Source organism: Mirounga angustirostris, unplaced genomic scaffold (assembly GCF_029215605.1).
Source record: "Mirounga angustirostris isolate CCGP_5_RB_7025 unplaced genomic scaffold, mMirAng1.0.hap1 SCAF_13, whole genome shotgun sequence".
NCBI lineage: Eukaryota > Metazoa > Chordata > Mammalia > Carnivora > Phocidae > Mirounga > Mirounga angustirostris.
Window position 1 is genome coordinate 72,530,197 of NW_026991721.1, and position 27,964 is coordinate 72,558,160.

Genomic DNA, 27,964 nt, shown 5'->3' on the forward strand with positions numbered 1-27,964 from the left:
TGAGGGCTGAGAGAGTCCCAGCTGCAACAAGCACATCTATCGGCCATATCTGGGTTTCTAAATACTGTTCTCCAAAAAAGGCAATCAGGGCTCCACGGAAAAGTGGTTGATTCCAGGGCTAGGGTACAAAATACAAGATGAGCCTGGAGCATCTTGTGGTACCAGAAAGTGAAGGACATGATCAAAAATAAATAAAAAGGAAGAGGGCATGATGAAAGGACAAAGAGGCTAAAATACAAGAACTCTCAATGGTCAAAACTGGAACAATTAGAGCAACAACAACAACAAAAAACCTGACAGTACTGGATTGTAACTCAAAGGATAAAATAAATATCCTTCAAGTCCGTAACAACATAAATAAATGAACAAATAAACGAGAAAGAAGGGACAAATCTTCCTTATAGAAGAATTTCAATTAATAAATGCAAAAAGAAGGCGCCTGGATGGCTCAGTTGGTTAAGCGACTGCCTTCGGCTCAGGTCATGATCCTGGAGTCCCGGGATGGAGTCCCACATTGGGCTCCCTGCTCAGCAGGGGGTCTGCTTCTCCCTCTGCCCTCTTCCCTCTCGTGCTCTCTGTCTCTCATTCTCTCTCTCTCAAATAAATAAATAAAATCTTTAAAAATAAATAAAATAAAAGATAAATAAATAAATAAATAAATAAATGCAAAAAGAATGAGGGAAAATAAAAAACAACAATTACAACACCACAGCATTCATTGCTGGAAATGAGATCCACCAAAGGATGTTAAAATTAGTGGGCAAAATTTTAAGGCCAAACAGGATATTCATATACCCTCCAAGTATTTTTCCCAAAGTATTAATTACAAAATGGAAAATGGGACCTTGACCCTGGAGCAACCTGGCATACACCACCTTCATCAAATGATCAATGTTATCATCACCAGCAACTAACCATTATCAACATTATACTACCCATTCCCATTCCTGATGCTGCCATTCCACCTCTCATTCTGGTTGAAGTTCTTGGAGTCACTTATGATTTTTCCTTCTGACTTTTCCCTACTTTGGGATAGTAGAAAGGGTAGCAGAACTGGGAAGCCCTAAGCGAGTCGAAGAACAAACTCCCAGTGGGTGCCAACTTATAGGGAGACCGCACTTACTAAAACTCTGGCCTGCTCCTCCTCCTTTGAAACCCACTGTTTGAGAGCGCACATAAGGCTGCCTCGTAAAGCCTTCTTTTTCACGGGGCACTTAGTGGGCTTTAGTACCAGAGTATTCTGCACTGAATAAATATCTGTTCAGTAATAAATTATACAATCAGGCCCAAACCCCTTTGGAGTCTTCCTTGTAACTTCTCAGGTTTGTCCCTTCCACATCAGTTTCACTGCCATCACTACCGTCATTCCACACTTTAACTGGAGTCACCACACAATACATCCTGCATCAAGTCTTCCGTCCTTTCAATCAGTCCTGCACCCTACCAATAGATCAAACTTCTTCAAAATGCTACGAAAAGGCAGCTGATCTAGCTACATTTAATATATTCTAGAAAAACACCTGATATATGCATCAGGAGATGCACGTAAGAGTATTCACAACAAAAAGGTTTAAAAAAGCAAGAATCTGGAAATAACACAAAACATTCACCAACACAAGAAAAACTGTAACTGTACAGATCAGTGAAAATTAATTATGCTTTTAAGCATCAAAATGGATGAATCTTAGTAATATCATGTGGAAAATAATAAGCCAGCTACAAAATACACAGCAGGGTTCCAGTTTAACCAAAACTAAACAAAATACTCGTTAAAGATATAGATGTGATTAAATGATAAAGCAAAGCAACAGACTGATTAAATACAATTAAAAATAGTGTTTCCCTCTGGGTATATAGAAAGAGATGGGGTCAAGGAAGTGCATGGGATAATGTACTGGTAATGTTCTACTTCTCTGCTGAATTTAAGAGTATTCAATTTTATGGTTATTCTTGTGCCTTATCCATATGTCATAAATATTCTTTACAGATACGATTTATTGGAAACAATTTCAAAATGCAGTCACACAAAGCACATGTAAGTTTTGCATGATCCTGCACTGACAACTTTCAAAGAATAAGAAACATTTTATGGAAATATGGAAGCCTGGAAACAGAGATTTGAGGAACCTCAATACTTGACTCAAAAATTTAGAAAAAAAAATTTTTTTCCCAAAGAATACTTTTACCTGTTCTGATGAATCACAAATAAGTTAAACCAAGAGTTCTCATCTTCTTTTGGTCTCAACATTGTTACTTTTTTATTGACGAACATTCGATAGAGCCTTTCATCTGGAATGGAACCTGAAACAGACATTATTTTAAAACTGGTTTCTTGGTTTAAAAATCAATGTTTTCTTTCTAAATTATGTGTTTCTTCAAGTATTTCATTTTCTTATTAGAGATATATTTGAAATCTGGAATCATTATTTACAAATGGTTGTGTTCCAGGTTCTTGCATGACAGCTGCTGAGAAGACACTTGTAATTTAAAAAATGTTTCCCACGCCAGGCATACATACCTTCAAAATCTGGAAAACATGGCATGAAAATTTGAAGTTTTCTATGCTTAAATTCTTATTAAAATTTCCAGTAATACTGTTTTTCACTATCCCTTTATTTATTATACATACTTTTGATCTAATATACACATTATAAACTAGAAATGTTAAAAAGGATGAGAATACTTAAATACATTTATTTTTTATCTCATTCTCTTTAACATCTTTATTTTATAATGTGTGTATCAGATCACTATTCTTATATATATATTTTTAAATAAGGATATTATGCTTTTTATTAATATAATGACTTTTAAATAATTCTTCCTGTATCCCAAAGGATCACCTTAGTCTAGTGGAGAAGGCCAAAAAAACAACTAAATACATAAATTCCACTTTTAAATATCATAAAAGGGAAAAAGGATGCTAAGATGGCAAATATCAGTGGGGGGACAAGTTGCTACTTTATGCAGTCATTAGGGAAGGCCCTGGAAGAAAAGCCAATAATGCAGAAGCCAAGAACTGGAAAAAGTCTAGCTTCTTAAAGAGAATTTCTAGAGTGTGACCAATGGAACAGATGGTGGAATGCAGAACACATAAACTGGAAACAAAAAAGTCAAGACATACAAAGTCCAGGGCATTAGAAGGTTGATCTACTTAGGTGTTGAAGCCTTGAGAACACTGACAAAATCTGAAAGTAGGTAGGTGAAAAATTTGAGGGGGAAGGGCAGGGCAGTTTAGCCAATTAGCCTCAAGGGGGATAGGGTGTTTATAGACAGGAAAGGAAGTGGCAAGCAGGGAGAAGGGGGATAAGTGATTCCTTCCCCCCACCCCCCCTACCCCTGCTTCTGCCTTAAAGTCTGTAAGAAGCCAGAGAGAAGTGTGTGGGACACAGAACCTTAGGGATCAGTCAGTTTCCCTGTAGGTCGGGAGTAGAGAAGAAACGTGAAATGTGGGAATCTGTTAACTGTAGAGAGAGGGCTGGGGTGAGAATGGGGGGTGGGGGGTGGAATCCAGTTAAGGAGAAAAGAACAGGATGAAATGAGAGTTTGGGAGAAAATGGATGACCTGAGCAATGCTCCAGGCAGTGCCTGAGGCATATTGGGATCTGGCTTAGTCTGAAAGTAGGAGATCACCCATTTTCTGCAGATATGATCCCGAGCACTGCAGTGATTAAAATACCTGTTAGCATCTTTTGAAAAAGTATATTTCACTTCTTGCTCTACCACTTGTGAAATCAGACATAACACTCTGATCTCATTTTCCCTCTCTCTAAAATATAGATAACCATGATGCTTTTCTACTTTTTAGAAATCATGAGGGTGCCTGGGTGGCTCAGTCATTAAGCGTCTGCCTTTGGCTCAGGTCATGATCCCGGAGTCCTGGGGTCAAGTCCCACATCAGGCTCCCTACGCAGCAGAGAGTCTGCTTCTCTCTCTGACCTTCACCCCACTGTGCTCTCTCTCTCGCTCGCTCTCAAATAATCTTAAAAAAAAAAATGAAAGAAATCATGAAAACTGGACAAAGACTGTAAAAGTTCCCTAGGGTAAGTATTTACATAAACCACCCATCATAATTATTCTTTTAAAAAACATATACAAAGAGGGGCTCCTGGGTGGCTCAGTCGATTAAGTGTCTGCCTTTGGCTCAGGTCATGACCTCAGGGTCCTGGGATGGAGTGCCCAGTCAGGTTCCCTGCTCAGCTGGGAGTCTGCTTCTCCCTCTCCTGCTCCCCCTGCTTGTGCTCTCTCTCAGTTGGGCAAATAAATAAATAAAATCTTAAAAATAAAATATACACACACATACACACAGAGACTTGAATGAAGTAAATAAAGTCTCCTAAGCTTCTATTATATTAAAATCACTCAAAAATATAAAAACTATGTTAAGGCTACAGTGTGAAATTTTTCCTAATTTCTCTCAGGGCCCATGATTTAACATGAAATATAATTTTTAAAATTATACACAATAAAAACAGCAAAGCTATAGCATTCATAAAACAAAGTATCAAGCTGAACTTAATCCAAGGAAGACTCAACAAATAGACTTTGAATGCACTCTAAATTAAATATCCTTTGATTTTTTGTTCATATGGAATCAAGCCTAGCAAATAGGTTTTTACCTACTGGACACTAAATAAATTGAAGATAGCCATGTTGATAAAGCAAATATTCTGAGCATTACAGATGACAGCTCTGAGCTAGCAACGTCTAACAAAAATACAATGAGAGCCTCTAACGCAGGCCAAATATGTAATTTTAAATTTTCTAATAACCATATTAAAACAAGTAAAAAGAAACAGGTGAAATTAATTTATTTAAGCTAATATATTAATAAGGTATTTTACATTTTTTTCTAAGTCTTGGAAATCTCCTGTGATTTTATATTTACAGCGTATCTCAATTCAGACCAGCCGCATTTCAAGTGCTCAGTATCTACATGAAGCTGGTAGTTATTGTACTGGGCAGTGAAGCTTCAGACATTTCAAAGACTTCCAAGATACCAAAATGCAGCTTTTCAAATTACTCTATAATTCTAACATTCAGGATTCTATATCTGAGTCTAAAAGAAAGAAAAAAATCAACAACAGAAACTAAAGGAATTTTTTTTTAACCAAAACTGCTATTAAAAGAAGTATCAAGGGGTAGTGGTCCTTATTAAACACAAAAAATTTCAACCAAAACCTTCTATCATTTTTTATAGTCACTTATCAGGAATAATTAGAATGGCCTCACTTTTTTCCATGCATCAACAAAGTTAATTCCAGAATTTGATTTCAGTTGTTGTTTAAGCAACTATTTATTGACATAAACAGTAAAATAAAATCATCTTACCTAAGCCATATAGAGCAATTTTTGTGCTTCCTTTTTGGAGCAAAACTGGACTAATGTCTATCTTCTCCACAGACATTGAACGTCCAAAATGATTTACAAATCCAGCACAACTTAAAATATCTAGGGCGCAGAGTGCGTCTGCCTAGGCAAAATATTTTCAAAGAATATTAATGTATATCTAAAAAGAAGTAATCTACATATCACATTATTACCTATTAAAGTATATTCCATATACTAAAACAGATTAAGATAGTGCCTTCTCAAAACAAAACAGATTAAGATAGTGCCTTCTCAAAACAAAATTACAATAGCAAAAGTATTTGCTACCTTTCTTCAATTACAAATGACCTACTGCAACTGGAACCACGTGCTAAATACACAGTTAACATTTCATCAAAACTTATGATGTGGGGCGCCTAGGTGGCTCAGTTGGTTAAGCATCTGCCTTTGGCTCAGGTCATGATCCTGGGGTCCTGGGATCGAGCCCCGCGTCAGGCTCCCTGCTCAGTGGGGAGTCTGCTTCTCCCTCTGCCCCTCCTCCTGCTCATACTCAACTCGCGCTCTCTCTACCCCAAATAAATAAATAAAATCTTGAGGGAAAAAAAAAACCTACGATGTCTTGGCCACCAAAAATAAAAACCAGGGGCACCTGGGTGCCTCAGTTGTTTAAATGTCCCACTCTTGATCTCAGCTCAGGTCTCGATCTCAGAGGCATGAGTTTAAGACCAGCATTAAAAAATAAATTAATTAATAAAAACCAGCCCTGAATTAAGTGCTTTGTAATATTAAGCAGACCTCTTAAGCCATGGGAAAAAAAAAAAACTAGGCAACTAATGATTTATGATATTAATGATCAGATAAAACAAAAAGATATTTTAAGTGCAGGACCCTCTATTATTGCTTCCCCATCAAACAGGCAGTAAGATGATCTAATTTAGATTTAAAACTTTTGATGAGAAATCATTTCCTACAGGTAAGATTTTGAGATAAGAGACACAAACACCAGGTAAACTATAAAGTTTTATACAAATGTTAGGTATTCATTCCTACTCCTGGTTACTTATTGTTAACTTCAGCACTAATGAAATAAAAGCATACCTCACACACCAGTTATAATCCAGATTTTAGAAAATTATCTAAAAAGCAGTATAAAAGCTTATATATATAAATGATACAAAGTCAACTTGACTTTCTGACTCAATTTGACTAAAAATTTCTGGGAAGGACAAGAATGCTTTCCACAAACTAAAGTGACAACAAACTGTAAGAACCCAATAATTACCCCTGTGGGATCATCATGATTGCCATGAATACTAAACACTGGAATCGAAATGTTGAGATTGTCATCTTGGTAGTTCACCCACGGAAACCTTAAAAAAAAAAAAAATTAATGTTTCTATAAAAGACAAAAGCTGTTTTCCCCAATATCCTCCTCTAAAAAAATTAATGCAATTATGGGCAAACTGGATGATGTAAGTTGGCAGAAAACCACTAGTTTGGAGCTTTAAAGAAATAAAATGACAGGCAACAATTCATTTCAATTCAAGTTTGAAGTATCTCAAAGTACTACACTTTAAAGAAAACACTGCAATATACGGTATTTGTGAACTGTATGAAAGAGAGTTATACCTGACTAATGGAAAGTAAAGAGGTCTTAAGAATTTTGAAAGCCTTTGTATATAGTTATTTGTAGGAGGAGGAGGGATGGAAACACACCCTCTTTGGAATCCAAGATTCAAAATTCCAGCTCTATCACTTACTACTTGTGCAATTTACAAGTCTCCCACCCACTTCTGCCCCTAGTCATCCAGCTCTTCTTCTCAGAGGCAAATGCAATTAGCAACTTCTAGTGTATCTCTGCAATAATGTCCTATACCTTCATTAGCAAATAAATGCACCTCCTTCCTTCTTACACAAATGGTAGCACAATATGGATTTCTGTACCCTGCTTTTTCATTTCATGTTTTAGAAACCATTCGATATCAGTACATAAAGAGCTTCCTTGTGCTTTCTTTGGCAGGACAGTACTTCAATTGAATGGGCTAGCATAATGTGTTTAAGTAGTTACCTAACCCATGAACATTTAGAATATTTCTAGTTTTTTTGCTTTACAAATAATGCTACAGTGGGTAATCTTGTACAAAGTTGCCCTTGTGCAAGTATAAGAAAATATCTAGAAGGGAATGAGGTCAAAGGATAAGCATGCATTTGTAAATTTGAAAATACTGCCAATTTCCCTTCATAGAAGTTGGACAGATTTACACATAATATAACAGCAATGCATGAGAGACAACTTTTTCCCTTTATTCTTATCAACATAGTAAGCCACCAAGCTTTTAAATTTATGCCCGTGGTTCTAAACCCTAGCGGCATGTTAGAATCATCTAGGAATCTTTTAAGATGTAACAATGCCGGGCGCCTGGGTGGCTCAGTTGGTTAAGCGACCTTCGGCTCAGGTCATGATCCCGGAGTCCCAGGATCGAGTCCCGCATCAGGCTCCTTGCTCAGCGAGGAGTGTGCTTCTCCCTCTGACCCTCCCCCCCTCATGCTCGCTCTCTCTCTCAAATAAATAAAAAAAAAATTAAAAAAAAAAAAAAGATGTAACAATGTCGATGACACACTCAGAGAGTATTTGACCTGGAGACTGTTATTAGTATCTTTTTTAATACTTCTAGGTAACTACAATGTGCACCCAGAATTGAAAATCACGGATCTATGCCAATCTGACAGGAGAAAAATATCTCAGTAGAGCTTAAGTTTGTGAAATGAATGAATTCTATTTTGTATTTTTCATATTCTTATAATATATTTAAATGCCACTTTTTCTGCGAACTATATCCGTATTCTTTACCTACGTTTTTATTCACTCTTGGATTTTTAAAATTGATTTGAAACAGCTATTTATCTATTGGGGAAATTAGACTTTAATTTGCAATGAGTTGCAAATATTCTTCCTAGTTGAACTCTTGACTTTTTATTTTGTTTCAGGCAGTTTTTGCCATGTACAAATTTACTTTTATAAAGACAAACATCAATATTACTTTTATGGCTTCTCAGTTTGTATCATACATAGAAAAGCCTTTCCCACATCTAAATTTTTAAGAAATGTCTAATAGTTTTTTCTAATACATTTATTGAGGGCTCAGTTCGGCAGCACATATACTAATACATTTATTGAATAATCCATGTTTCTCCTGGAGATATGAAACACCATCTTCTCCAAACACTAAATTCCTACATGTGTTGAGGCTATTTCTGGAAGCTCTATACTCTTTCACTTATCTGCCTATCAAGTCATGAGTCATATCACATTTTTAATTACTGTAGCATTGCATTTTTTCCAGCTTTATCATGAAATAACTGACATATGACAATGTGTAACTTTAAGGTGTACAATGTTATTTAAAACACATATATTGCAAAATCACCACTACAGCTAACACTTGAATCATGTCACATAATTACCGTTTCTTTTTTGTGACAAGAATATTTGAAATCTACTCTTAACAACTTTCAAGTATAAAATAAAATATTATCAACTACAATCATTATGTTGTACATTAGATCCTCGGGACTTACTCATCCTGTAACTGAAAGTTTATACTCTTTGATCAACATCTCCCCTCTTCCCTCAAGTCCTGGCCCCATTAACCACCATTCTAGTCTGTTTCTGAGTTGATTTGTTAGATTCCATACATTAAGTGATGCTACACGGTACTTTTCTTTGTCTGACTTATTTCACAGCGTAATGCTCTCAAGGTCCATCCATGTTACAAATGGCAAGATGTCCATCTTTCTCATACATGAATAGTATTTCATGTTCATATACACATGCCACATCATCTTAATCCATCTTTATCCCTTCATCCATTGACAGGCCCTTAGGCTGTTTCCGTATCTTGGCTACTGTGAATTAATGCCACAATAAACACAGAAATGCAGATTATCTCTTCAAGATCCTGTCTGCATTTCTTTTGGATATATATCCAGAAGCGTACTGTTTGATCATATAGTAGTTCTATTTTTAATTTTTTGAGGATCCACTATACTGCTTTCCATTGTGGCTTAGTCAATTTACATTCCCACCAACAGTGCACAAGGGTTCCCTTTTCTCCACATTCTCCTAAACATTGGTTCTCTCTTATTTATTTATTTTTTTAAAGACTTATTTATTTATTTGAGAGAGCGAGAGTACATGAGAGGGGGGAGGGTTAGAGGGAGAAGCAGGCTCCTCGCCGAGCAGGGAGCCTGATGCGAGACTCGATCCAGGGACTCCAGGATCATGACCTGAGCCGAAGGCAGTCGCTCAACCAACTGAGCCACCCAGGCGCCCTCTCTCTTATCTTTTTGATTTTAGCCATTCTAACAGGTGTGAGGTGATATCTCATTGTGGTTTTGATTTGCATTTCCCAGACGACTAGTGATTTTGAATAACTTTTCATATACCTGTTGGTCATTTGTAGATCTTTAGAAAAATGTCTATTCGGTTCCTTTGCTCATTTTTAATTAATTGGATTTTGCTTTTTTTTTTTTTTCCTATTGAGTTATATAACTTCTTTACATATTTTGGATGTTAACCCCTTATCAGATATATGACTTTATTATTTTCTTCCATTCCATAGGTTGCATTTTCATTCTGTTGATGGTTTCCTTTACTGTGCAAAAGCTTTTTAATTTGATATAGTCCCACTTGTTTGTTTTTCCTTTTGCTGTCAAATCCAAAAAATCACTGCCAAGAATGATGTCAAGGAGCTTACTCCCCATGCTTTCTCCTAGTTGTTTTATGGTTTCAGGTCTCACATTCAAGTCTTTAACCCATTTTGAGTTGATTTCTGTGTATGGTATAAGAGAGGGGGCAGCCTCATTCTTTTTTATGTGGCTGTCCAGTTTTCTCAATACCATTTATTGAGAGACTGTTCTTTCCTCATTGTAGTCTTGGCTCCTTTATCATAAATTAATTGACCAAATATGCATGGGTTCTGTGCTCTTTAATCTGTTGTAATGACCTATATGTCTGTTTTTATGCCAACACCACACTGTTTTGATTACTACAGCTTTGTAATACAGTTTGAAATCAGCAAGGGTGATGGCTCCCCACCTTTATCTTTCTTAAGACTGTTTTGGATATTTGGGGCCTTTTGTGGTTCCCCACAAATTTTAGGATTGTTGGTTCTATTTCTATGAAAAATACCATTAGAATTTTGATAGAGATTGCACTGTATCTGTAGATCACTTTTGAGTAATAAGGACAGGTTAACAATATTAATTCTTCCGATCTATAAGCACAGAATATCTTTCCATTTTTTCTCTTTATTTCACCAATGTCATACCTTTCAGCATACAGACCTTTCACCTCCTTGATTAAATGTATTCCTAAATATTTTACTCTTTTTTTTCTTTTCTTATTTTATTTTTTTCTTAATTTCTCTTTCTGCTAATTCATTGTTAGTATATAGAAATGCAATTGGTTTTTGTATACTGATTTTGTACCCTGTAGCTTTACTGAATTCATTTATTAGTTCTAACAGTTTTCTGATGAAGTCTTTCAGGTTTTCTATATATAATATTGTCATCTGCAAATAGAGATGATTTTACTTCTTCCTTTCCGATTTGGATGCCTTTTATTTCTTTTTCTTGCCTAACCACTCAGGCTACGACTTCTAATATGATGTTGAATAGGAGGGGTGAGAGTGGAAATCTTGTCTTGCTCCCCATCTTAGAAGAAAAGCTTTCAGCTTTTCACCACTGGGTATAATGTTAGTTGTGGGCTTGTCATATGTGGCTTTTGTATGTTCCCTCTATGCCCACTTTGTTGGGGGAGTTTTTATCATAAAAGGATGTTGAATTTTGTCAAATGCTTTTTCTGCATCTACTGAGGTGACTGTATAATTCTTATCCTTCCTTTTCTCAATGTGGTATAATACACTTTCATATCTAATGGGGCTAGTCATTACTTATCAGTCTTTTCTTTCAGTTTCTCTACCTTTTCTTTTGTCTTTTTTTCTATATGAACTAGTAAACTAGAAGGGGGAATTATTCAGAATACAGCACAAAGAGATAAAGTAATAGACAATATAACAAAAAGATTAAGACATATAAATAATATTCAAGGGCGCCTCGGTGGCTCAGTTGGTTAAGCGACTGCCTTCGGCTCGGGTCATGATCCTGGAGTCCTGGGATCGAGTCCCGCATCGGGCTCCCTGCTTGGCGGGGGGTCTGCTTCTCCCTCTGCCCTCTTCCCTCTCGTGCTCTCTGTCTCTCATTCTCTCTCAAATAAATAAATAAAATCTTTTAAAAAAAAATAAATAAATAAATAAAATAAAAAAATAATAATAATATTCAAAAAGAGAAAGAATAGGAAACAATGTTTGAAAATGTAATGGATAACAATTTCCTAAAATGGCTGGGAAAAAAAAAAATCCTCAGATGAAATGCATGATAGCCAAGCAGAACAATTAGAGCTAAATCCACAGCTAAATATGTCATAGTAAGACTGCTAAATGCTAAGGACAATGAGAAAACTTAATAGTTACACCTGAGTGTTCTCTTTTTGCCACTTACTATTCTAAGCAATTTTCTTATTTCAACTGCTTCTCACAACAATTCTGTAAGATCACCACTATTGTTTTCCCATTTTATAGTTATAAAAGTAAGGAAGAGCAAAGCCAGGACTCGAAATCAGATGGTCTTGTACCAGAATCCATGCTTTTATTTATTTATTTATTTTTAGATTTTATTTATTTATTTGAGAGAGAGAGAATGAGAGACAGAGAGCATGAGAAGGAGGAAGGTCAGAGGGAGAAGCAGACTCCCTGCTGAGCAGGGAGCCCGATGCGGGACTCGATCCCGGGACTCCAGGATCATGACCTGAGCCGAAGGCAGTCGCCTAACCAACTGAGCCACCCAGGCGCCCCAGAATCCATGCTTTGAATCACTATGTTACACTGCTCTTCCAGCAACTAAAGTAATAGACTTCCCAACAGCAACAAAAAATGAGAATTTGCTACTCACTGACATTCAATGAAAAAACTACTGAAAACTATACTTCAGAAAGAAGGAAACGGAATCCAGAGGAAAAAATGAAATACAAGCAACAACAGTGAGCAAAGAAATAGGTAAATAGGTTTGCAAAGGCAGATGGAGCAGTTTAAAAATAGCATGCAGTTTAAAAATAAGACGAAAGAGGGGCACCTGGGTGGCTCAGTCGTTAAGCGTCTGCCTTCGGCTCAGGTCACGATCCCAGGGTCCTGGGATTGAGCCCCGCATTGGGCTCTCTGCTCTGCAGAGAGCCTGCTTCTCCCTCTCCCACTCCCCCTGCTTGTGTTCCCTCTCTCACTGTGTCTCTCTCTGTCAAATAAATAAATAAAATCTTAAAAAATAAATAAATAAAAATAAGATGAAAGAAGAAAACTAAAGTTTTGAATAGAAGACAGGTAAAGATATTGATCAGAATTCCTAAAAACAAGGCTATATGTTAAAATTATAGGAATCTTTAAAAATCCAATTCTATACTCAGCCAAACTATCAATCCAGAGTAAAGGTAATATAGCCATTTTCTTACAAACAAAAATCCCTTAAAACTTTACCTCCCAACATGAACTTATTTTAAAAATATAGATAGATAAATAAATAAGAAATAAATAGATAGGTCTGTTTTCATGGGTTAGTACATATACATGTATTTCTTAGCTCTGGGCACTGAGAGAGCCTAGAAGCAGTGACAAGATAATAGCAATGTGCAAGCCCAGCATCTAGATTTGGGCTTTCAAATACCATTCTCCAAAGGAACCAGGGCTCCTTGAAGAAATGGATGGGTCTAAAGCTATGAAAGGGAAAATATAAAGTTAGCCTGGAGCATCTTCTAGTGCCAAAAAGTAAGGGGCGGGGGGAAAGATGAGGGTATGTCAAAAGCAGATAGGAATCAATCTGAAAAAGCACCCAACGGCTAAACCTAGAACAAATCATTTGAGCAACAAAATAGATTACAATAGTATTAAATTATATCAAAGGAAAAAAATGGGTTCATACTGATGTAAACAACTAAGTAAGTTCCTACTGATAGACAACTGAGTAAATAAATTAACAAATGCAGGACAAGGGACAAATCTTCCTTACAGAAGAATTCTAATTAATAAATGTAGAAAAAATGTGGGAAACAGAAAATCACCATTAAAACACCACAGTTAATAACTGCTATAGGCAAGAACCACTGATGAATGTTAAAATTAGTGGACAAACTTTAAGAAAAAACAGAATAGGTGCACAGCCTCAAAATAGCTCCCTCAAAATACTTACTAGTGACTATGGTAGTTTCAATACGCCCATATCCTGTGACACTCCTTCCTCTCTCTAGGAAGTGGAACTTAAATCCCTCTCTTTGAGTGTGGGCTGCACTTAGCAACTCACTTCTAATGAACAGCGTATGAAAAGGGAAAAATCCTAACTTGACAGCAGAGAACCCTGGCAGACACCACCTTAATCAAGAGATCAAGGTTATCCTCACCAGTAATAAGCCACGTTGACAGCATGTACTCCGGATATGCAATGAGAAGGGCACTTTACCTCTGTGGAATACTCTTTCCTGAAAACCCACAATCCTGGTCTAATTATGAGAAAAACCCAAGTTGAGGGACAGTCTATAAAATAGCTGACCAGTATACTTCAAAATTATCAAGAAAATGAAAGGTAAGAAAAGACAGAAAAACTGGCATAGTCTAAGGAGACTGAGAGAATACTTCAACTACATGCAGTGTGGTATCCTGTACAATGTTTAAGAAAAAATATGGGACTATCTACGACATGGGGTTCTAGGTGGATGTCGTCAGTCCGTCCCCAAAGTACAAATCTTAAGGAGAAAAAAATGATGTATCTGACTAAAATTAAGTATTTGTCAAGAAAAGTCTCCATAAAAAAGTCAAAAGACAATCCACTGACTGGAAAAAAAAAATAATGCTTAACAGACGTTTAGTCTCTGACACCTGGGTGGCTTAGTCCTTAAACATCTGCCTTCGGCTCAGGTCATGATCCCAGGGTCCTGGGATCGAGCCCCACATCGGGCTCCCTGCTCTGCGGAAAGCCTGCCTCTCCCTCTCCCACTCCCCATGCTCGTGTTCCTGCTCTCTCTGTGTCTCTCTCTGTGAAATAAATAAAATCTTAAAAAAAAAAAATTTAGTCTCTAGAACATATAAACAACCTCTGCAAATTCAAAGGAAAAGAAAAAAATACCAATTTTTAAAATGGGCAAAGGACATGAACAGGAGAAGATACCAAAATGTACAATAAAAATTTGGGAAGATACTCAGTCCCACAATTAGGAAAATATAAACTAATACAATCAGTACAGAAAATTCAAAGAATTATGCTTACTATGAAAATAGCTTTTAGTGAAGGTGAAATGGCTGTTAAAAGGTGTTTGTCTTTTACAGAAAATATTATACACAAGGAAACATTCACTTAAGCATTTAAATATACTTACTTACTAAAACCAAAGTTGACTGACTGATCGCTGAGAATTTCAAACTGTACAGGACGATCACCCATGCAGTATTTTCTTAATAACTCAAGGCAGGTATGTAATGTTTTTCTTGAGGGCTTATTTTCATGAAAAAGATCACCACCTAACAAAATAAAATCCACCTAATCAACAGAAAATAGTGTGAAAATTAGTATGTTTTATGGGTAAGAACGTTAAAACTATAGATTAAAGGGGTAGGAAAAAAACTCATAAAAGATACTATTGTGTATGAAGATTTAAAGTTTTACATTTTATTTATTCAAGGGGCCTGCCAGTCTGTTGATTAATCTGACTCCAACTCAGGTTCTTAGGCCACCTTTCAAAAAAGCCACCTTCAAATTATTATACCAAACCTCTGACTCATGCTACTGGAAGTGACCATTATTTCTTTTTTTGTTGTTGTTATCTAAATCAAACACAAATTTAGCACTTTAACAGCACCTATGGACAAGAGAGCCAATTCAATTCAGATTACTCAGTCAATTTATTCAATAATTACTTAGGGCTCCTATAGGCACTGGCACCCAAGGAAATAGCAATCTACAAAACAGATGATGTCCATGCCCTCATTAAACACTGACAGAGTGCAATTCCCTATACTGGGCCCTGAGGATACAAATGATGGATAAAATACAACCTCTTTCCTAAATATGTTCAGAGTCTAAAGAAGAGACAAAGTGTTACACATGTGAACAGAACTCAAATTCAGACATGCACTAGAATGGGTATGTAAACAAACCAGGAGCAGCAATGACATCACAATCAATTCTAACTGAAGGGAAAAAACTCATTGAGGACAGGGAGTCCAGAAGGGATATGCCAACACGGTGGCATATGAGTTGCACTATGAAGAATAAATGAGACTTTAAGGAAGAGCATTCTAGAAACAAGAGAAAAAAAATTATACAGAAAAAGAGTTCAACACTCATACTTTCAGGAAGTGTATAATCTACCTAAAGAAACTTGATTAAATTCTTAATTATACAAAAGAACCCAGCAGTACAGATCACTTGGGCTACAGCAGTGAGGGGGAGCAGAATATAGCACCCCCCAAAAGTGTCACTTTGGCACGTGGACTGTTTTGAGCTAAAGGCAGTTAAGACTGGGCAGACTCAGGAAAAGCTTTTTTTTGTTTGTTTTATCCCCCTTAACTGCCTGAAAGAATTTAGACAGGGGGCCTATACTAGGAAGAGAGCTATTACCAGAGAACTTTTTATCTCTGCATGGCATGGCAAACATTTGCTCTTCCCATCTTCCTATGAATTATCTTCCTCCCCTTTGAAGTCCCAGACCTCTACCCCCTCTCTCCTTAGCTCAGGATGGCAATATAAGCCTCAATTACCTGACTGTCAGGGAGTCTAATATTTTTATGAGGTTCCTATACATACAAAATTTGTTTTGCTCCTGTTCATGTGTCTTATGTCAATTTAATTATTAGACCAGCCCAAGAACCTAAAAGAAAAGAAGGGAAAAGTTTTCCATCTTACAGTAGTCAGAGAAGCTTCAATAACAGTGTGGGACTAAAGCTAGGTCTTCAAAAATGAATAAGAGTTAAGGACGAAAATGATCACAACAGCATAGGAAAAAAACAACAACAAAGAAAACAAAACAAAAAACATTTCAAGGGGGAGTAGTGATCTAAATGATATAGTTTCACTTTTGCAAGATGAAGAGTTCTGGAGGTTGGTTACACAGCAATGTGAATGTGCTTAATGCTGATAAAGTGATGGTAAATTTTGTTACGTGTATATTTTACCACAAATTAAACAAAAAAATTTTTTTTTCATTTTTAAAAGCTGGTTTGTGACTCCAGGGAACACTGAAAAGGGCACAACCTGCTTCTATGGTATTCCAGCCGAAAATGAATCTAATCATGAGGAAATATCAGACAAATCCAACAGAAGATTCTCTAGCAGGAAACAGACCTCCTTTGGCTCCAAGTTTCTCTGCCCTCAGGGATACGAGGAAGCCATCTTAAAAGGAGATAGTACTAGATATTCCCTTATTCATTAACAAAATTTTAAGAGTTACCTACTGCTTGCTAGATCCTTCCTAGATTTTAAGATACAGCATGAACAAGCAGAAAAGATTTTTCACTCTCATGGGAGTTGACCTTCTAGTGGAGAAGATCGATAGTAAACAAGTAGCCAATTCAATATATTATTTCAGACGGTGTTATGAAAAAAATAAACAGAGTAACTGAAGTGTTTGGAGATATCCAGGAAGACCTCTCCAAAAAGGTAAAACGTGCTCCCCAGATGTGCAGAGGTCCCAGAGGAGAACATGCTAGGGTGGATGGAGCACACTGAACGATGCAGAGAGTTGTAAAAGTCTGCTGGCAGGGGCCAGATCAAGTTGAGCCTTGTAGTTTGAATCTTATTTTAGTCAATGGAAGGCCACTTGAAGATTTTAAGCAGCAGAGTGATATGATCTGTTTTATGTTCACTTGGCTGCTATGCTGAATAGATGTAGGGAAAAAGAATGCAAATAGAAAGACCAATGGGGAGTACTGCAGTCCAGCAAAATAGGATAAATGTTTTAGGCTAAACACATAGGCACAAAAACACTTTCCATATACATTCAGGAGGAAGAACCAAAGGACCTGCAGAAAAACTGAACAAGACTCTGAGGAAAAGTCAAGGTTGAAGATACTAATTTGTAAGTCACAAGCATTTATGTTTACTCCCCAGCTCTCTCCTAAAATGTCCAGGACATTTCAAGGGCTTGCTGGAATGTTGACCTGAATGCCCTATTGGAATCTCCAACTCAAATGGTCTAAATCAGAATTCATCACCTTCCGACATAAAGAAGTACCTCTTCCTTATTTAGAAGGAATTTCTATTATTGGTACCACCATTCACCCAAACTTAACATACTCTAGACTTTGTCCTCTCCCTTTCCCTCCCAAACTTAACACACTCTAGACTTTGTCCTCTCCCTTTCCCTCAACTTCACCCCTGAAGTATGCAAATCTAATCTTTGAAATACTTCTTGCATTCACTTCCTCTTTTCCATCCCACGCCACAGTCTCCAATTCACCCTATACCCTGTTGCCAAATGATCTTCCATTGAATTGGGTACAAACTCCTCAATCTGGCCTTTGAAGCCCTCCTAATGCAGCTCAAACAGCGATTCTGGTCTTTCAGCAAGCTTTCTAACATATGGCCTACTAATGAGCCAAACTGACCTGTTGTACCCCTAACCTACCTCATGCTGTCTCACCTCTGTACCCTTCCTCCTGTTTCCTGTGAAATGTACATTCTCTATGCTCTTCACCCATCAAAAGCCTACTCATTCTTCAAAGCCCAAGTTAAATGCCACCTCGTTCATTAAACTGATCTTGCCTTCCTCTATATGTGATCTCTTCTACTTCTAAACTCCCAGAAAGGCTGATTGTAATTTTCTTATGGTTCTTACCACGTAAGACCTTGCATCTGAGCATTATGGACATCTGTCTTATCTCACATACCAGTATCCTGTATGTTCTTGGCACACAGAAACGATGAGTCATCTTTCCATTTCAAACAGAAACTGCCACAGGATCCTGCACTCAGTAAACACCCCATAAATATGTGTAAATTTTCACAAACTTCTAACAAAACCAACTCCTACTTTAATTAAGGTCACAAAGCACTTAAAATCTGCTTTGGGTTTGTAGTATATTGATATTTAAGCAGGCAATGTGAGCATATAAGCCTATAAAACAAACCTCCAACTTTAAGAAAGGAAAAGAGTCTACCGACTAAGGGAGCATAGTAGAAACTGAAAAAATGTAAACCAAACTCACTTCCTTTTCCTGGGCAAGTCTTAAAATTTCATCCAGTGTTACAAATGTATCATTTCCTCTGACTGCATCTTTCTCCATAAATCCCAGATGAATATCTGTTGCAACTAAGATTTTAAATGTATTTTCATCATCACTATATAAAAAAAGAAGAAACATTTCAATATAATTCATTAAAAGATGAATCAAGAAGATTAAAACCTAAATTTAGAAGATATATAATAGTTATACAGTAAAATCACTTTTCTAGCTTTTAAAATAGGTCTGAAAATTTGAAGCATTCAACAGATCTTCAATGTTACATAGTTTGCCTACACCTAATTCAAAATAGAACAAACACTCGTGAACTTTAAAAAGATTCTGTGACTCCTTTCAAAAAAGTATAACCTTATTACAACTCCAGTGTTACACACTCCTTTGGACCCTGGACCTAAAAACTTCATTGTTTTCCAATTCTGTTCCATCCCGAAATCCCAAAAGGATTTGACCCTGTATCTAAACTTGCTATTTATCTATTTTGTACTCTTCAAGGAAAATCAGAGTTGACTGTTAATTTAAAAAGCCTTCTTACTTTATAAGTAGATTTTGTCCCAATAAACTAGTAACTCACATTCAAGCCCCTGAAGACACCTGCTTGATTCTATTCCCTACATAAAGTTAGTGTTTCATTAGCAAATCTGGCCAAGTAACAAAACAAATTTACAATTCCATCTGAATTTGGTAGTATCCAAAGGTACTCTCATGTGAAGCAGCAATGTAGTAGTTATTAATACCTTCTTCAGTTTAATGTAACTTTTAACTTTCTTTAAAATACTTGGGGCAGCTGGGTAGCTCAGTTGGTTAAGTGCCTGCCTTTGGCTCAGGTCAGGAATGTATTTCGGGGATCCCTGCTCAGTGAGAAGCCTGCTTCTCCCTCTCCCTCTGCCCCTCCCTCCCACTCAAGCTCTCTTTCTCAAATAAGTAAATAAAATCTTTAAAAAAAATTAAAAAAACCTTTCTTTAAAATACTTATGTATCTATGAACTCTTCTCAACTTCTACATGTAAAGAAGTAGGTATTATTATCTTTGAAAAATGAGAAAACTAAACAGAGAAATTAAGTAATTTATCACACAAATAAGTGGAAGAAACAGGATTTAACCACTCGGTCTATTTTCACTAAACCATAATGAACTTAAAACAACTTTCAGATATATCTCCAAAATTGAAATCTTTATATATGAGATTTTTCCAGGAAAGATTTCTCTTCAGAAACTTCAAAGATGAAATATATGCACAAGTTCTAACTGCTACACACACACCGGCTGATCAGAATACTTTCAAAATCACATTACCCTATGCTTCCACAGCAATTTATAAAATATTTTCAAGTGAATTCCCTCATTTAAACATCTAAATTAATCTGAGAAAGGCAATTTTGTTCCAATTATATACATAAAGTGAAGAAATTGATGGAAGGTTCAGAGAACTGCTAACTTGCCCAAGGTCACACAGTATTAACCAAGGAATTGAAATCGGGGTGCAACACTCCAAGTCTAAAGCTTTTTCCACATAACTTCTGATTCTTTTATTGATTTTCATTTTACTCAAATTCATTTCCAATTTATTCAACACTAGAGCAATTTACTACTCTAAAAATCTGCTTAAACAGGCTTGCATTGACCAGTGTGACTTCCCAACAAAAGTTCAAGAATATTGAGAGCTTCAATATTTTAAGACAAAACCTAAGAATATAAACTTATATACTACAGTAATATACCAAATTACTGCAAGGCCTCAATCTATAGCTATATATTATCTTTTAGTTAGCAAACATATATTAATTTTTTAACATTCTAAATACTCTTTTTGATGACTAACATTTCTGTTCATAGGCAAGCTATTTACTGCTAATTTTTTAAATAAGTTTTCGTTCATGGTGATCATAGTTGATGGGCTTTAGGAATCCAAAGCAACAAAAAATATCCCAGAAGACAAGTTCTTACAGGGCATCCGCAGGACTCATTTTTATGGTCAGTCCAGCTCCTCTGGAACCAGTTTTCTCTCCAAGTACTCCTGGGTCGTGTGATCAAATACGTCAGAAAACTCACTCGATTCCAAATTCTAGCAAATTCTAAAAGCAAAATTACATTATTGTAAAACATACATTCTTTTAAAAAACTACCAATTTTAGGAATCTCATTTTCATCTACGCACCTACTATATTTTTATTTTTTAAGGGCTAACAATAGAAAATAGCCTATCTCCAGTACCATCTCAGTTTCACCATTATGATTAAACTATTGGAAACTAATGTTTATTAGATAAATGGACAGAGACACATACAGCAGTTCTGGTTTAGCACACAAAACAACTCTGGATGTGCAGAAATGTTTTAAACAGCATGCACAGGCTACCCTGGAGCGTCGAGAAAATCCCGTAATTGCTGCTCAACCACAGGATTGTTTAAAGGAATGGTTCAGTTTAGGAAAAGAGAAGGGCCCCACCTTTAAAACTAGTGTAAATAAACAGAAACACGTGCTCCGCAGAGAAGCGCCCTGCGCCCGCAAGGCAAGTGGAAATGGCCAAGATATTCCGGGAACCCGTTCCACGTCCGGACTCCCGGTTCCTTCCAGATTCTAAGCCTCAACACACCACCCCCACCCGCAACTGGACAGTCTGAAGCCAGAATCAGAACCCTCTAGGGCTTAGCCGACCGGTCCCATTCTTTCCAGAGAGTCAATCCACTTAGGGCTTCCACCCGGGATCCCACAAAATAGGAGGCGGTACGATTCCTAAATTACCCCACACCTACACTCTCCAAAGCCCCCGCACCAGACCCCCAGGCTATCGTTTACCCGGGAAGAAGGAGGGGGATTCGTGAGAGAAGAAGCAACAGCACCTCGAGAGCCTGCACGTAAGAACCTGCCGGGCCATAAACCTGAATTAGGCGGGAGAGGAGGAAAAAAAAAAAAAAAAAGGGCAACTCATTCTCTCGCGATACCTCATCGATGACGCAGCGCTTCAAGTCTTCTTCGGCTCTCATTGGCTGCCGAATGCCGTGAGCGAGCCGGGAAAGTAGCGGCGTCGCCCCGCCCTCAAGCAGGAGCCAATCCTGAGAAGCCGAGGGACGACCCCGGAAGCGAGGTCCGCGATAGAGATGTTTCCCTTCTTTAAGGTGGGTAGCTCTTGCTTGTCCCGGACCGCGCTCCATGATCCTCTCGCGCCACCTAAAAACTACTGGGCCCTTGGGGGCGGGTCACTTGTCGACCCCGAATGAGCCCGGCAGTTCGGGCCGCGTCGTGGATCCGGGGTAGGGCTGGAGCGGCTTCTGCACTCTTGGCTGTTTGGAAGGCCGCAGGCGCGACTGCGGGCCTGGGAAGTGACCAATCGGTGCCAGAGGGCCGGGACTGGGGGCCTTCTCCCTCACTCCCACTCCCCAGAATTAGCGTATTCTGACCCTTTTTTTCTCTGCTCCCCCTTATTTTCACCCCTGGATCCCGGGTTCAGCACATCTGTATTGCTTTGTGCTGATAGCAGTAAAATATAATACAGTAAAAAAATAATGTGAAACTTTTGAATTAGAAAACTTGACCTTTTAGTTCCACTGAAGCGTCCCTAATCTAGGGCAGGTTGTTTTATTCCGAAGTTCGGCGCCTTCACCGGTAAAATGGGGTTTATGACCGCATCTGTCACTGAGTTATTTGTGAGGCGTTGACATAGTTTAGATCTCTGTCGAAATCTGTTCTTTTAAACATACCCTATTTCTTCTTGGTTGAGGACCATCGAGTAAGAATCTTAATCGATTTTTAAAAGTCCTGAATCGGAGATGCACCTAGGTTTGACTCTTTAAATTAAATCATCTAAAATTAGAAAAGAAATTTTATATGTGAGTTATTGTATCTGGAGCACTAAGTTCAGAATTTATTTTAAAAAGTGGGGGGAGTTTTTATAGAAAGGAAAGGGGAGGATAAAATATGTGCCTTATTGTTTCTGTATTTGATATAATTAAATGAACTTTATGGTATCTGTTCAAAGTGTTTAATGAACTGATGTATGATCATTTTTGTGTTGCAAGGTTCAGGAAATAGATAATAAAGAAAAAAATAAGAACCCCAATGGGAGTTCCTACATACAGATCACAAATACAGAGAACAAAGTGGTGGTTACCAGAGGGGAGAGGGGTGAGGAGATAGACAAAATAGGTGAAAGGTTTGAGGAGGTACAAACTTCCAGTTATAAAATAAATAAGTCACAGAGATGAAAAGCACAGCATAGAGAATATAGTCAACAATACAGTAAGTATAGTCAGTAATACAGTATGCTGTGGTGAGCATTGAGTAATGTATAGAATTGTCGAATCACTGTGTTTGTACACCAGAAACTAACACTGTATATCAACAATTCTTCAATAATAAAAAGTGAAAATTCCAAAAGAACTAATAAAAGATAAAGTAATTCCGATGGGTCTCAGTAGACTCTGAAAAGCTGGGAAGAACCTGGAAATCCTTTAGTACGGTCATTACATTTTATAATGAAGTAACAGGCCCAGAGACGCTATTAGTCATAAGTGATAAATTTAAACCTAAGGTTAGTACTTTTGGCACTAGTAATAAAATCTAATGCCACATTAGGATTGAATACTGTTAAACCTGTGAAATTAGAAAGAAATTAGTATCTTAAGGGAAGACCAACTCTGGAACTTCTCAGTAGCCATTCCAAACAAAATCAAGTGATAGGGTTTTAATTAGATTTAATTCTACAAATATTAATGCCCTTTGTATAAGTAGGACATAAATATAAGTTAAATACAGCCTCTATCCTTAAGCTTATAATCTAAGGAAATAATTAGTGCTGAAATAAGACAATAGGTAGGACAAAAAAGGCTACCAGAGAGAAATCTAATTTGGAAGTTCCAAGAAAGAATGGAAGAGAGAACATCTGAGAAGAGCCTTGAAAGACTGGTAGGATTTCAACAAATGTAATCAGGAGCCTGAGAAATAGTATTTTTAAAAGATATTTATTAGTTATTTGCATTTTTAAAAATTGATTAAGATTTAATAAGCTGTGTAACTCTTTAATACTGGTTTATAAATTAATGTGGCAGCTTAGCTGAATTAATGTCACTTCCTTCAAGAAGCCTTCTCTAATCCTTTAGGACTGTGTTCATTATAACCCTCTTGTATACTCATTGTGTCTGGACAGAGTCCTGTCCTTGCACAGTTCATGCTGTTGTTGCCAGTCGCCTCGACTAGACAATAACTTTCCTGAGGTTAAGACATGGACCTTGTTCATTATTGAATCCCAGTGCCCAAAGACTGGCACAGACCAGGCATTCTATTCATATTTGTTGAATGGTGAATGACAGCTGAAATTCAGTTCAAAACAAGAAGCCAACTAAGAACTATAGCTGTCTATCAATGAATGGGACTCCTTTTTAAAGCAGTGAATTTTCTCAAGCTGAAATTATTAAAGTAGAAATAGGATAATTATTACAGATGTTATAATAAAGATACTTGGATTGATGAGAGGTTTGTACAGATTCCTTGGGGCTATTCCGTCTCTAAGAATTCTTTGAAGTAATTTTTTTTAAAAGATTTTATTTATTTATTTGAGAGAGAGAGAATGAGAGAGAGCGAGTACATGAGAGGGGGGAGGGTCAGAGGGAGAAGCAGACCCCCCGCCGAGCAGGGAGCCCGATGCGGGACTCGATCCCGGGACTCGATCCCGGGACTCCAGGATCATGACCTGAGCCGAAGGCAGTCGCTTAACCAACTGAGCCACCCAGGCGCCCCGAAGTAATTTATTAGAAACTAAAAGTTTTTGTTTCTGCTTTACATCATCTGTGTGTCTAGTTTATAAAAATCGTGAATGTGCCTGTTTTTTAAATTATGGTTTAAAAGCTTTAAGCATTTATCACTCTTAGTATAATACAATAGTATCGAAACCAATAGATTCAGAATAATATAACCATTGACTTAGTAGAATTAAAAAAAAATAAGGAGTTTTAACCATTAAAGGTATAGATAACAAATTTCAGCTCTGGTGTTTAGAGAATGTAAAGACTGCCAATAAAACCAAAAAGTTTAGACAGGGTTTATTGTGTATGTTTGCAAGATTTTGTAATTGATAAACAATTACTATTTTGCTAATAATTTTTGTGTTTGTGTTTCCAGATCTTGATATGGATAAAATAAAGCAGATATAATTCACCTCTAGAAAGATTATTTATACCCTGGCATTTGAAATGTTTTGTATTTAGTGTCATAGTAAAAATGGAAAAAGGGAAAGTAAATGATGATGGAAAACCAGACCCAGAAAATTCTTTGGACTTTTCTGAACACTTTAACCAACTTGAATTGTTGGAAACACATGGACACCTTATTCCCACTGGTACCCAAAGTCTCTGGGTAGGGAATTCTGACGAAGACGAGGAGCAAGATGAAAAAACCGAAGAGTGGTATCAATTGCAAGAAAAAAAGATGGAAAAAGATCCAAGCAAATTGCTTCTTTGGGCTGCGGAAAAAAATCGGGTAAAAAACAAACAAAAACAGTTAAAGAGGAAACCATAATATAGTAGGAAAAGTACTGGATTCAGAGCCAGAAGACCTGTCCCTGAACCTCTATTTAGTTTGTAACTTTGGGTAAATCCTACCGTTCCTGAACCTCTATTTTCTTACCTATAAAAATGGCCATGATAATACCTGTATCTTTTATACAGGATTTGAGGATCGAATGAGGCAATGTCCATGAAAGGACCTAGTAAGTCACAAAGCATCCTATTGGGTATTATTTGGAAATTTAAGGGATAATTATAAAGTTAGCAAGAAATCACCTATATTTTTAGATCATTTATATTAAGTCATTAAGATCATCCTAGGGACAGCTATCATTTAGAAGAGGGAGGATGGGAATTAACATGTTTTGAATATCAACTATACCATGTGCTTTACTACATTATTTGATTTAATCCTCGTATATCCCCACAAGATAAGTAATATTCTTCCCTTTTACAGTTTAAGAAAATGGGATTCAGGAATATCAATTTGCCCAGTATCATGTAAGCAGTATCATCAAATATATTTTTCCCACTCAGCCACTTCTACTTCATTTTACTAAGTTCTTCCATGTCAGTGGTAGTAAATTAATAACTAAAAAGGTCCTGCATTTTTTGGATAACTTTTTCACCCAGGAGCACACTGCATCCCACCAGAGATCCAGAGACCAAACTGAAAATCACTTCCTGAAAACATGTTTCTAAGGTTGTTTTAGTTTGAAGGAGTTGAGCTCCTTAATCTCTAGATTTCCTTGTTACCATTATATTCTTCTGATAAAGAAATTTATTTTTCAAAGTTTTATGCACTATGTATATTGGTGCAATAATCCTGTAGAAAAATCTGTTACCATGTTTTCACTAATGAAGTGTAAAATATTAAATATGATTATAGTCTGTATTATTCATCTAGGACTAAAGCTTATATGCAGTGGGCCTTAATTGGGCCAGGAATAAATGCATGATAGTCATATATTCGATACTGATACATGATTTTCAGAGAGTCACATTCTTAGAAGAAAGAGTGTGGTTAACACTAACTTGTTCATTCTTAAATCTGTGGCCATCTGCCCCCCAAAGAGATCGTAAATCATTTTTATTTTAAAGTCCTCTGCTACCAAGTTTTTATGGAACTTAGAAAAAATTTAACACCACTAGACAGTTTAATTTTCTTCATTTACTGTTTTGGGTCACGTTGGGTTTTGAAAAGATCCCTTTTCTTCTCAGCTTACCACAGTGCGGAGACTGCTGTCTGAAAAGGCCACTCACGTGAACACTAGAGATGAAGATGAATATACCCCTCTTCATCGAGCAGCCTACGGCGGACACTTAGAGGTGGTGCGCGAGCTGATCGCACAAGGGGCAGATGTCCACGCGGTGACTGTGGATGGCTGGACACCCCTGCACAGCGCTTGTAAGTGGAATAATACCAGAGTAGCTTCGTTCTTACTCCAGCACGACGCAGATATTAACGCCCAAACAAAAGGCCTCTTGACCCCCTTACATCTCGCCGCCGGGAACAGGGACAGCAAAGATACCCTGGAGCTCCTCCTGATGAACCGCTACATCAAACCGGGTCTGAAAAACAACTTGGAAGAAACGGCCTTTGATATTGCCAGGAGGACAAGTATCTATCACTACCTCTTTGAAATTGTGGAAGGCTGCACAAATTCGTCACCTCAGCCATGACGGTTCTAATAATTTTCTTAAGTTTCCGAGTACCAGTGCCTCCTTTGTGTGAGATAGGACATATCCCCATGATAGAAGGTTGACATCAAAAGTTTTACGGTAGAACTCCAGTGGTACACAGTCAAATGTCCTTCCAAGTGACATGCCTAACGTTGATGTCAAAATGTATTTGAAAGTTGTTTGGATACATCTTTACTGATCTATGTGCACTTTGTAATTTTTATCAGAAATAATTTTAACACACTTATACTTAAAAACTTGTAACGGGTTGTACAGAAAACTAACGATATTTTTGGTGCTGATCCAAGAGAAGTGTATTTTTAAATCTCCCCCATCCTGGGTCTTTGTGGAGTATTTAGTATATTGACATGTATTTTTATAAGGCGAGGTAACTCAGAATTCAATTTAAAAAACTCAAGTATACTGGTGCGGTGCAGCCGTCATCTCCACGTCACTATGGCCATTTGCTTTCATTTTAAACCGTAAGAACTGACTTACTCGTGACTTGAATTGTCAGAAGTTTAAGAAAACATTGGAAGAGCTTAGATCTTTGTCTTTTAGAGCAAAGTAGTTAGCTAAAGTGTTTAGTCCGTGAATGTAATATACTGCCTCCGCTACCACAGTTCACACAATCCTGTGGACGGTCCTACCTCACCCTGGTCAACCCACGTGATCCTTCTTCCGTCGGTGAGTCGGCATGACCTTTTACACATGCACACAACTCTACCTTGGTCCAAGAGATCATAATGTATCTGCTCGCCAACTGGTTCTACCTGCCTAATCCTGTTTGTTCAGGGCACTGCTCAGATGGTCTCTCTAGTTCACAGGAAGTGTCGATTTTTCCGAGGTTCTCCTTTTATACAAATCCTACAAAGGCAAAGGGACAAGGGAAAAGGAATTCTAAGAGTGAAGGGATGATGATTATACTGGGGCTAGATTATAAGTGGCGCAAGCTTTAAAAAGCCACAGTGTGGATGGTGACACGAGTATAAATATGAATATTCAGAAAAAAATAAAAGCTTGGAACAACAAAAATGGCACCAATGCTTGTTTTTCTTTTTTTTACCAGCACAGATCTTCCTTGGACCCATAACCTATGTATTCATGGAGCATAC

The 27,964-nt window shown here is 37.3% G+C and overlaps 2 protein-coding genes across 9 annotated transcripts in view; one reads left to right on the forward strand and one right to left on the reverse strand.

Annotated features, from left to right (window-relative positions):
• MRE11 (MRE11 homolog, double strand break repair nuclease) overlaps positions 1 to 21,613 on the reverse strand; it is a 74,048-nt gene extending 52,435 nt beyond the window's left edge. The window contains exons 1-7 of one of the 3 annotated variants that reach the window (XM_045894633.3): positions 21,510 to 21,613; positions 20,614 to 20,741; positions 18,633 to 18,765; positions 14,807 to 14,967; positions 6,614 to 6,701; positions 5,332 to 5,473; positions 2,187 to 2,301 (exon numbers count right to left, since the gene is read on the reverse strand). In XM_045894633.3, coding sequence (XP_045750589.1) covers positions 2,187 to 2,301; positions 5,332 to 5,473; positions 6,614 to 6,701; positions 14,807 to 14,967; positions 18,633 to 18,765; positions 20,614 to 20,633 — 659 coding nt within the window. In that variant the 5' untranslated portion in view covers positions 20,634 to 20,741; positions 21,510 to 21,613. Of the gene's footprint in view, positions 1 to 2,186; positions 2,302 to 5,331; positions 5,474 to 6,613; positions 6,702 to 14,806; positions 14,968 to 18,632; positions 18,766 to 20,613; positions 20,742 to 21,114; positions 21,395 to 21,465 lie in introns of those variants that run through there. The other 2 variants (XM_045894632.3, XM_064577161.1) reach the window with 2 other exon arrangements.
• A 53-nt stretch (positions 21,614 to 21,666) lies between these two features.
• On the forward strand, positions 21,667 to 27,884 carry ANKRD49 (ankyrin repeat domain 49). Of its 6 annotated transcripts, none has more exons than XM_045894637.3 (3): positions 21,667 to 21,785; positions 24,784 to 25,140; positions 26,388 to 27,884. In XM_045894637.3, exons 2-3 carry the CDS (start codon positions 24,883 to 24,885, stop codon positions 26,847 to 26,849), a joined length of 720 nt encoding a protein of 239 aa, XP_045750593.1. In that variant the 5' UTR covers positions 21,667 to 21,785; positions 24,784 to 24,882; the 3' UTR covers positions 26,850 to 27,884. The 6 variants fall into 6 exon arrangements, with proteins under 6 accessions (XP_045750593.1, XP_045750597.1, XP_045750596.1 ...); XM_045894641.3 differs by lacking the exon at positions 21,667 to 21,785 and adding an exon at positions 21,792 to 21,920; XM_045894640.3 differs by lacking the exon at positions 21,667 to 21,785 and adding an exon at positions 21,928 to 23,571.
• The last annotated feature ends 80 nt before the right edge of the window (positions 27,885 to 27,964 follow it).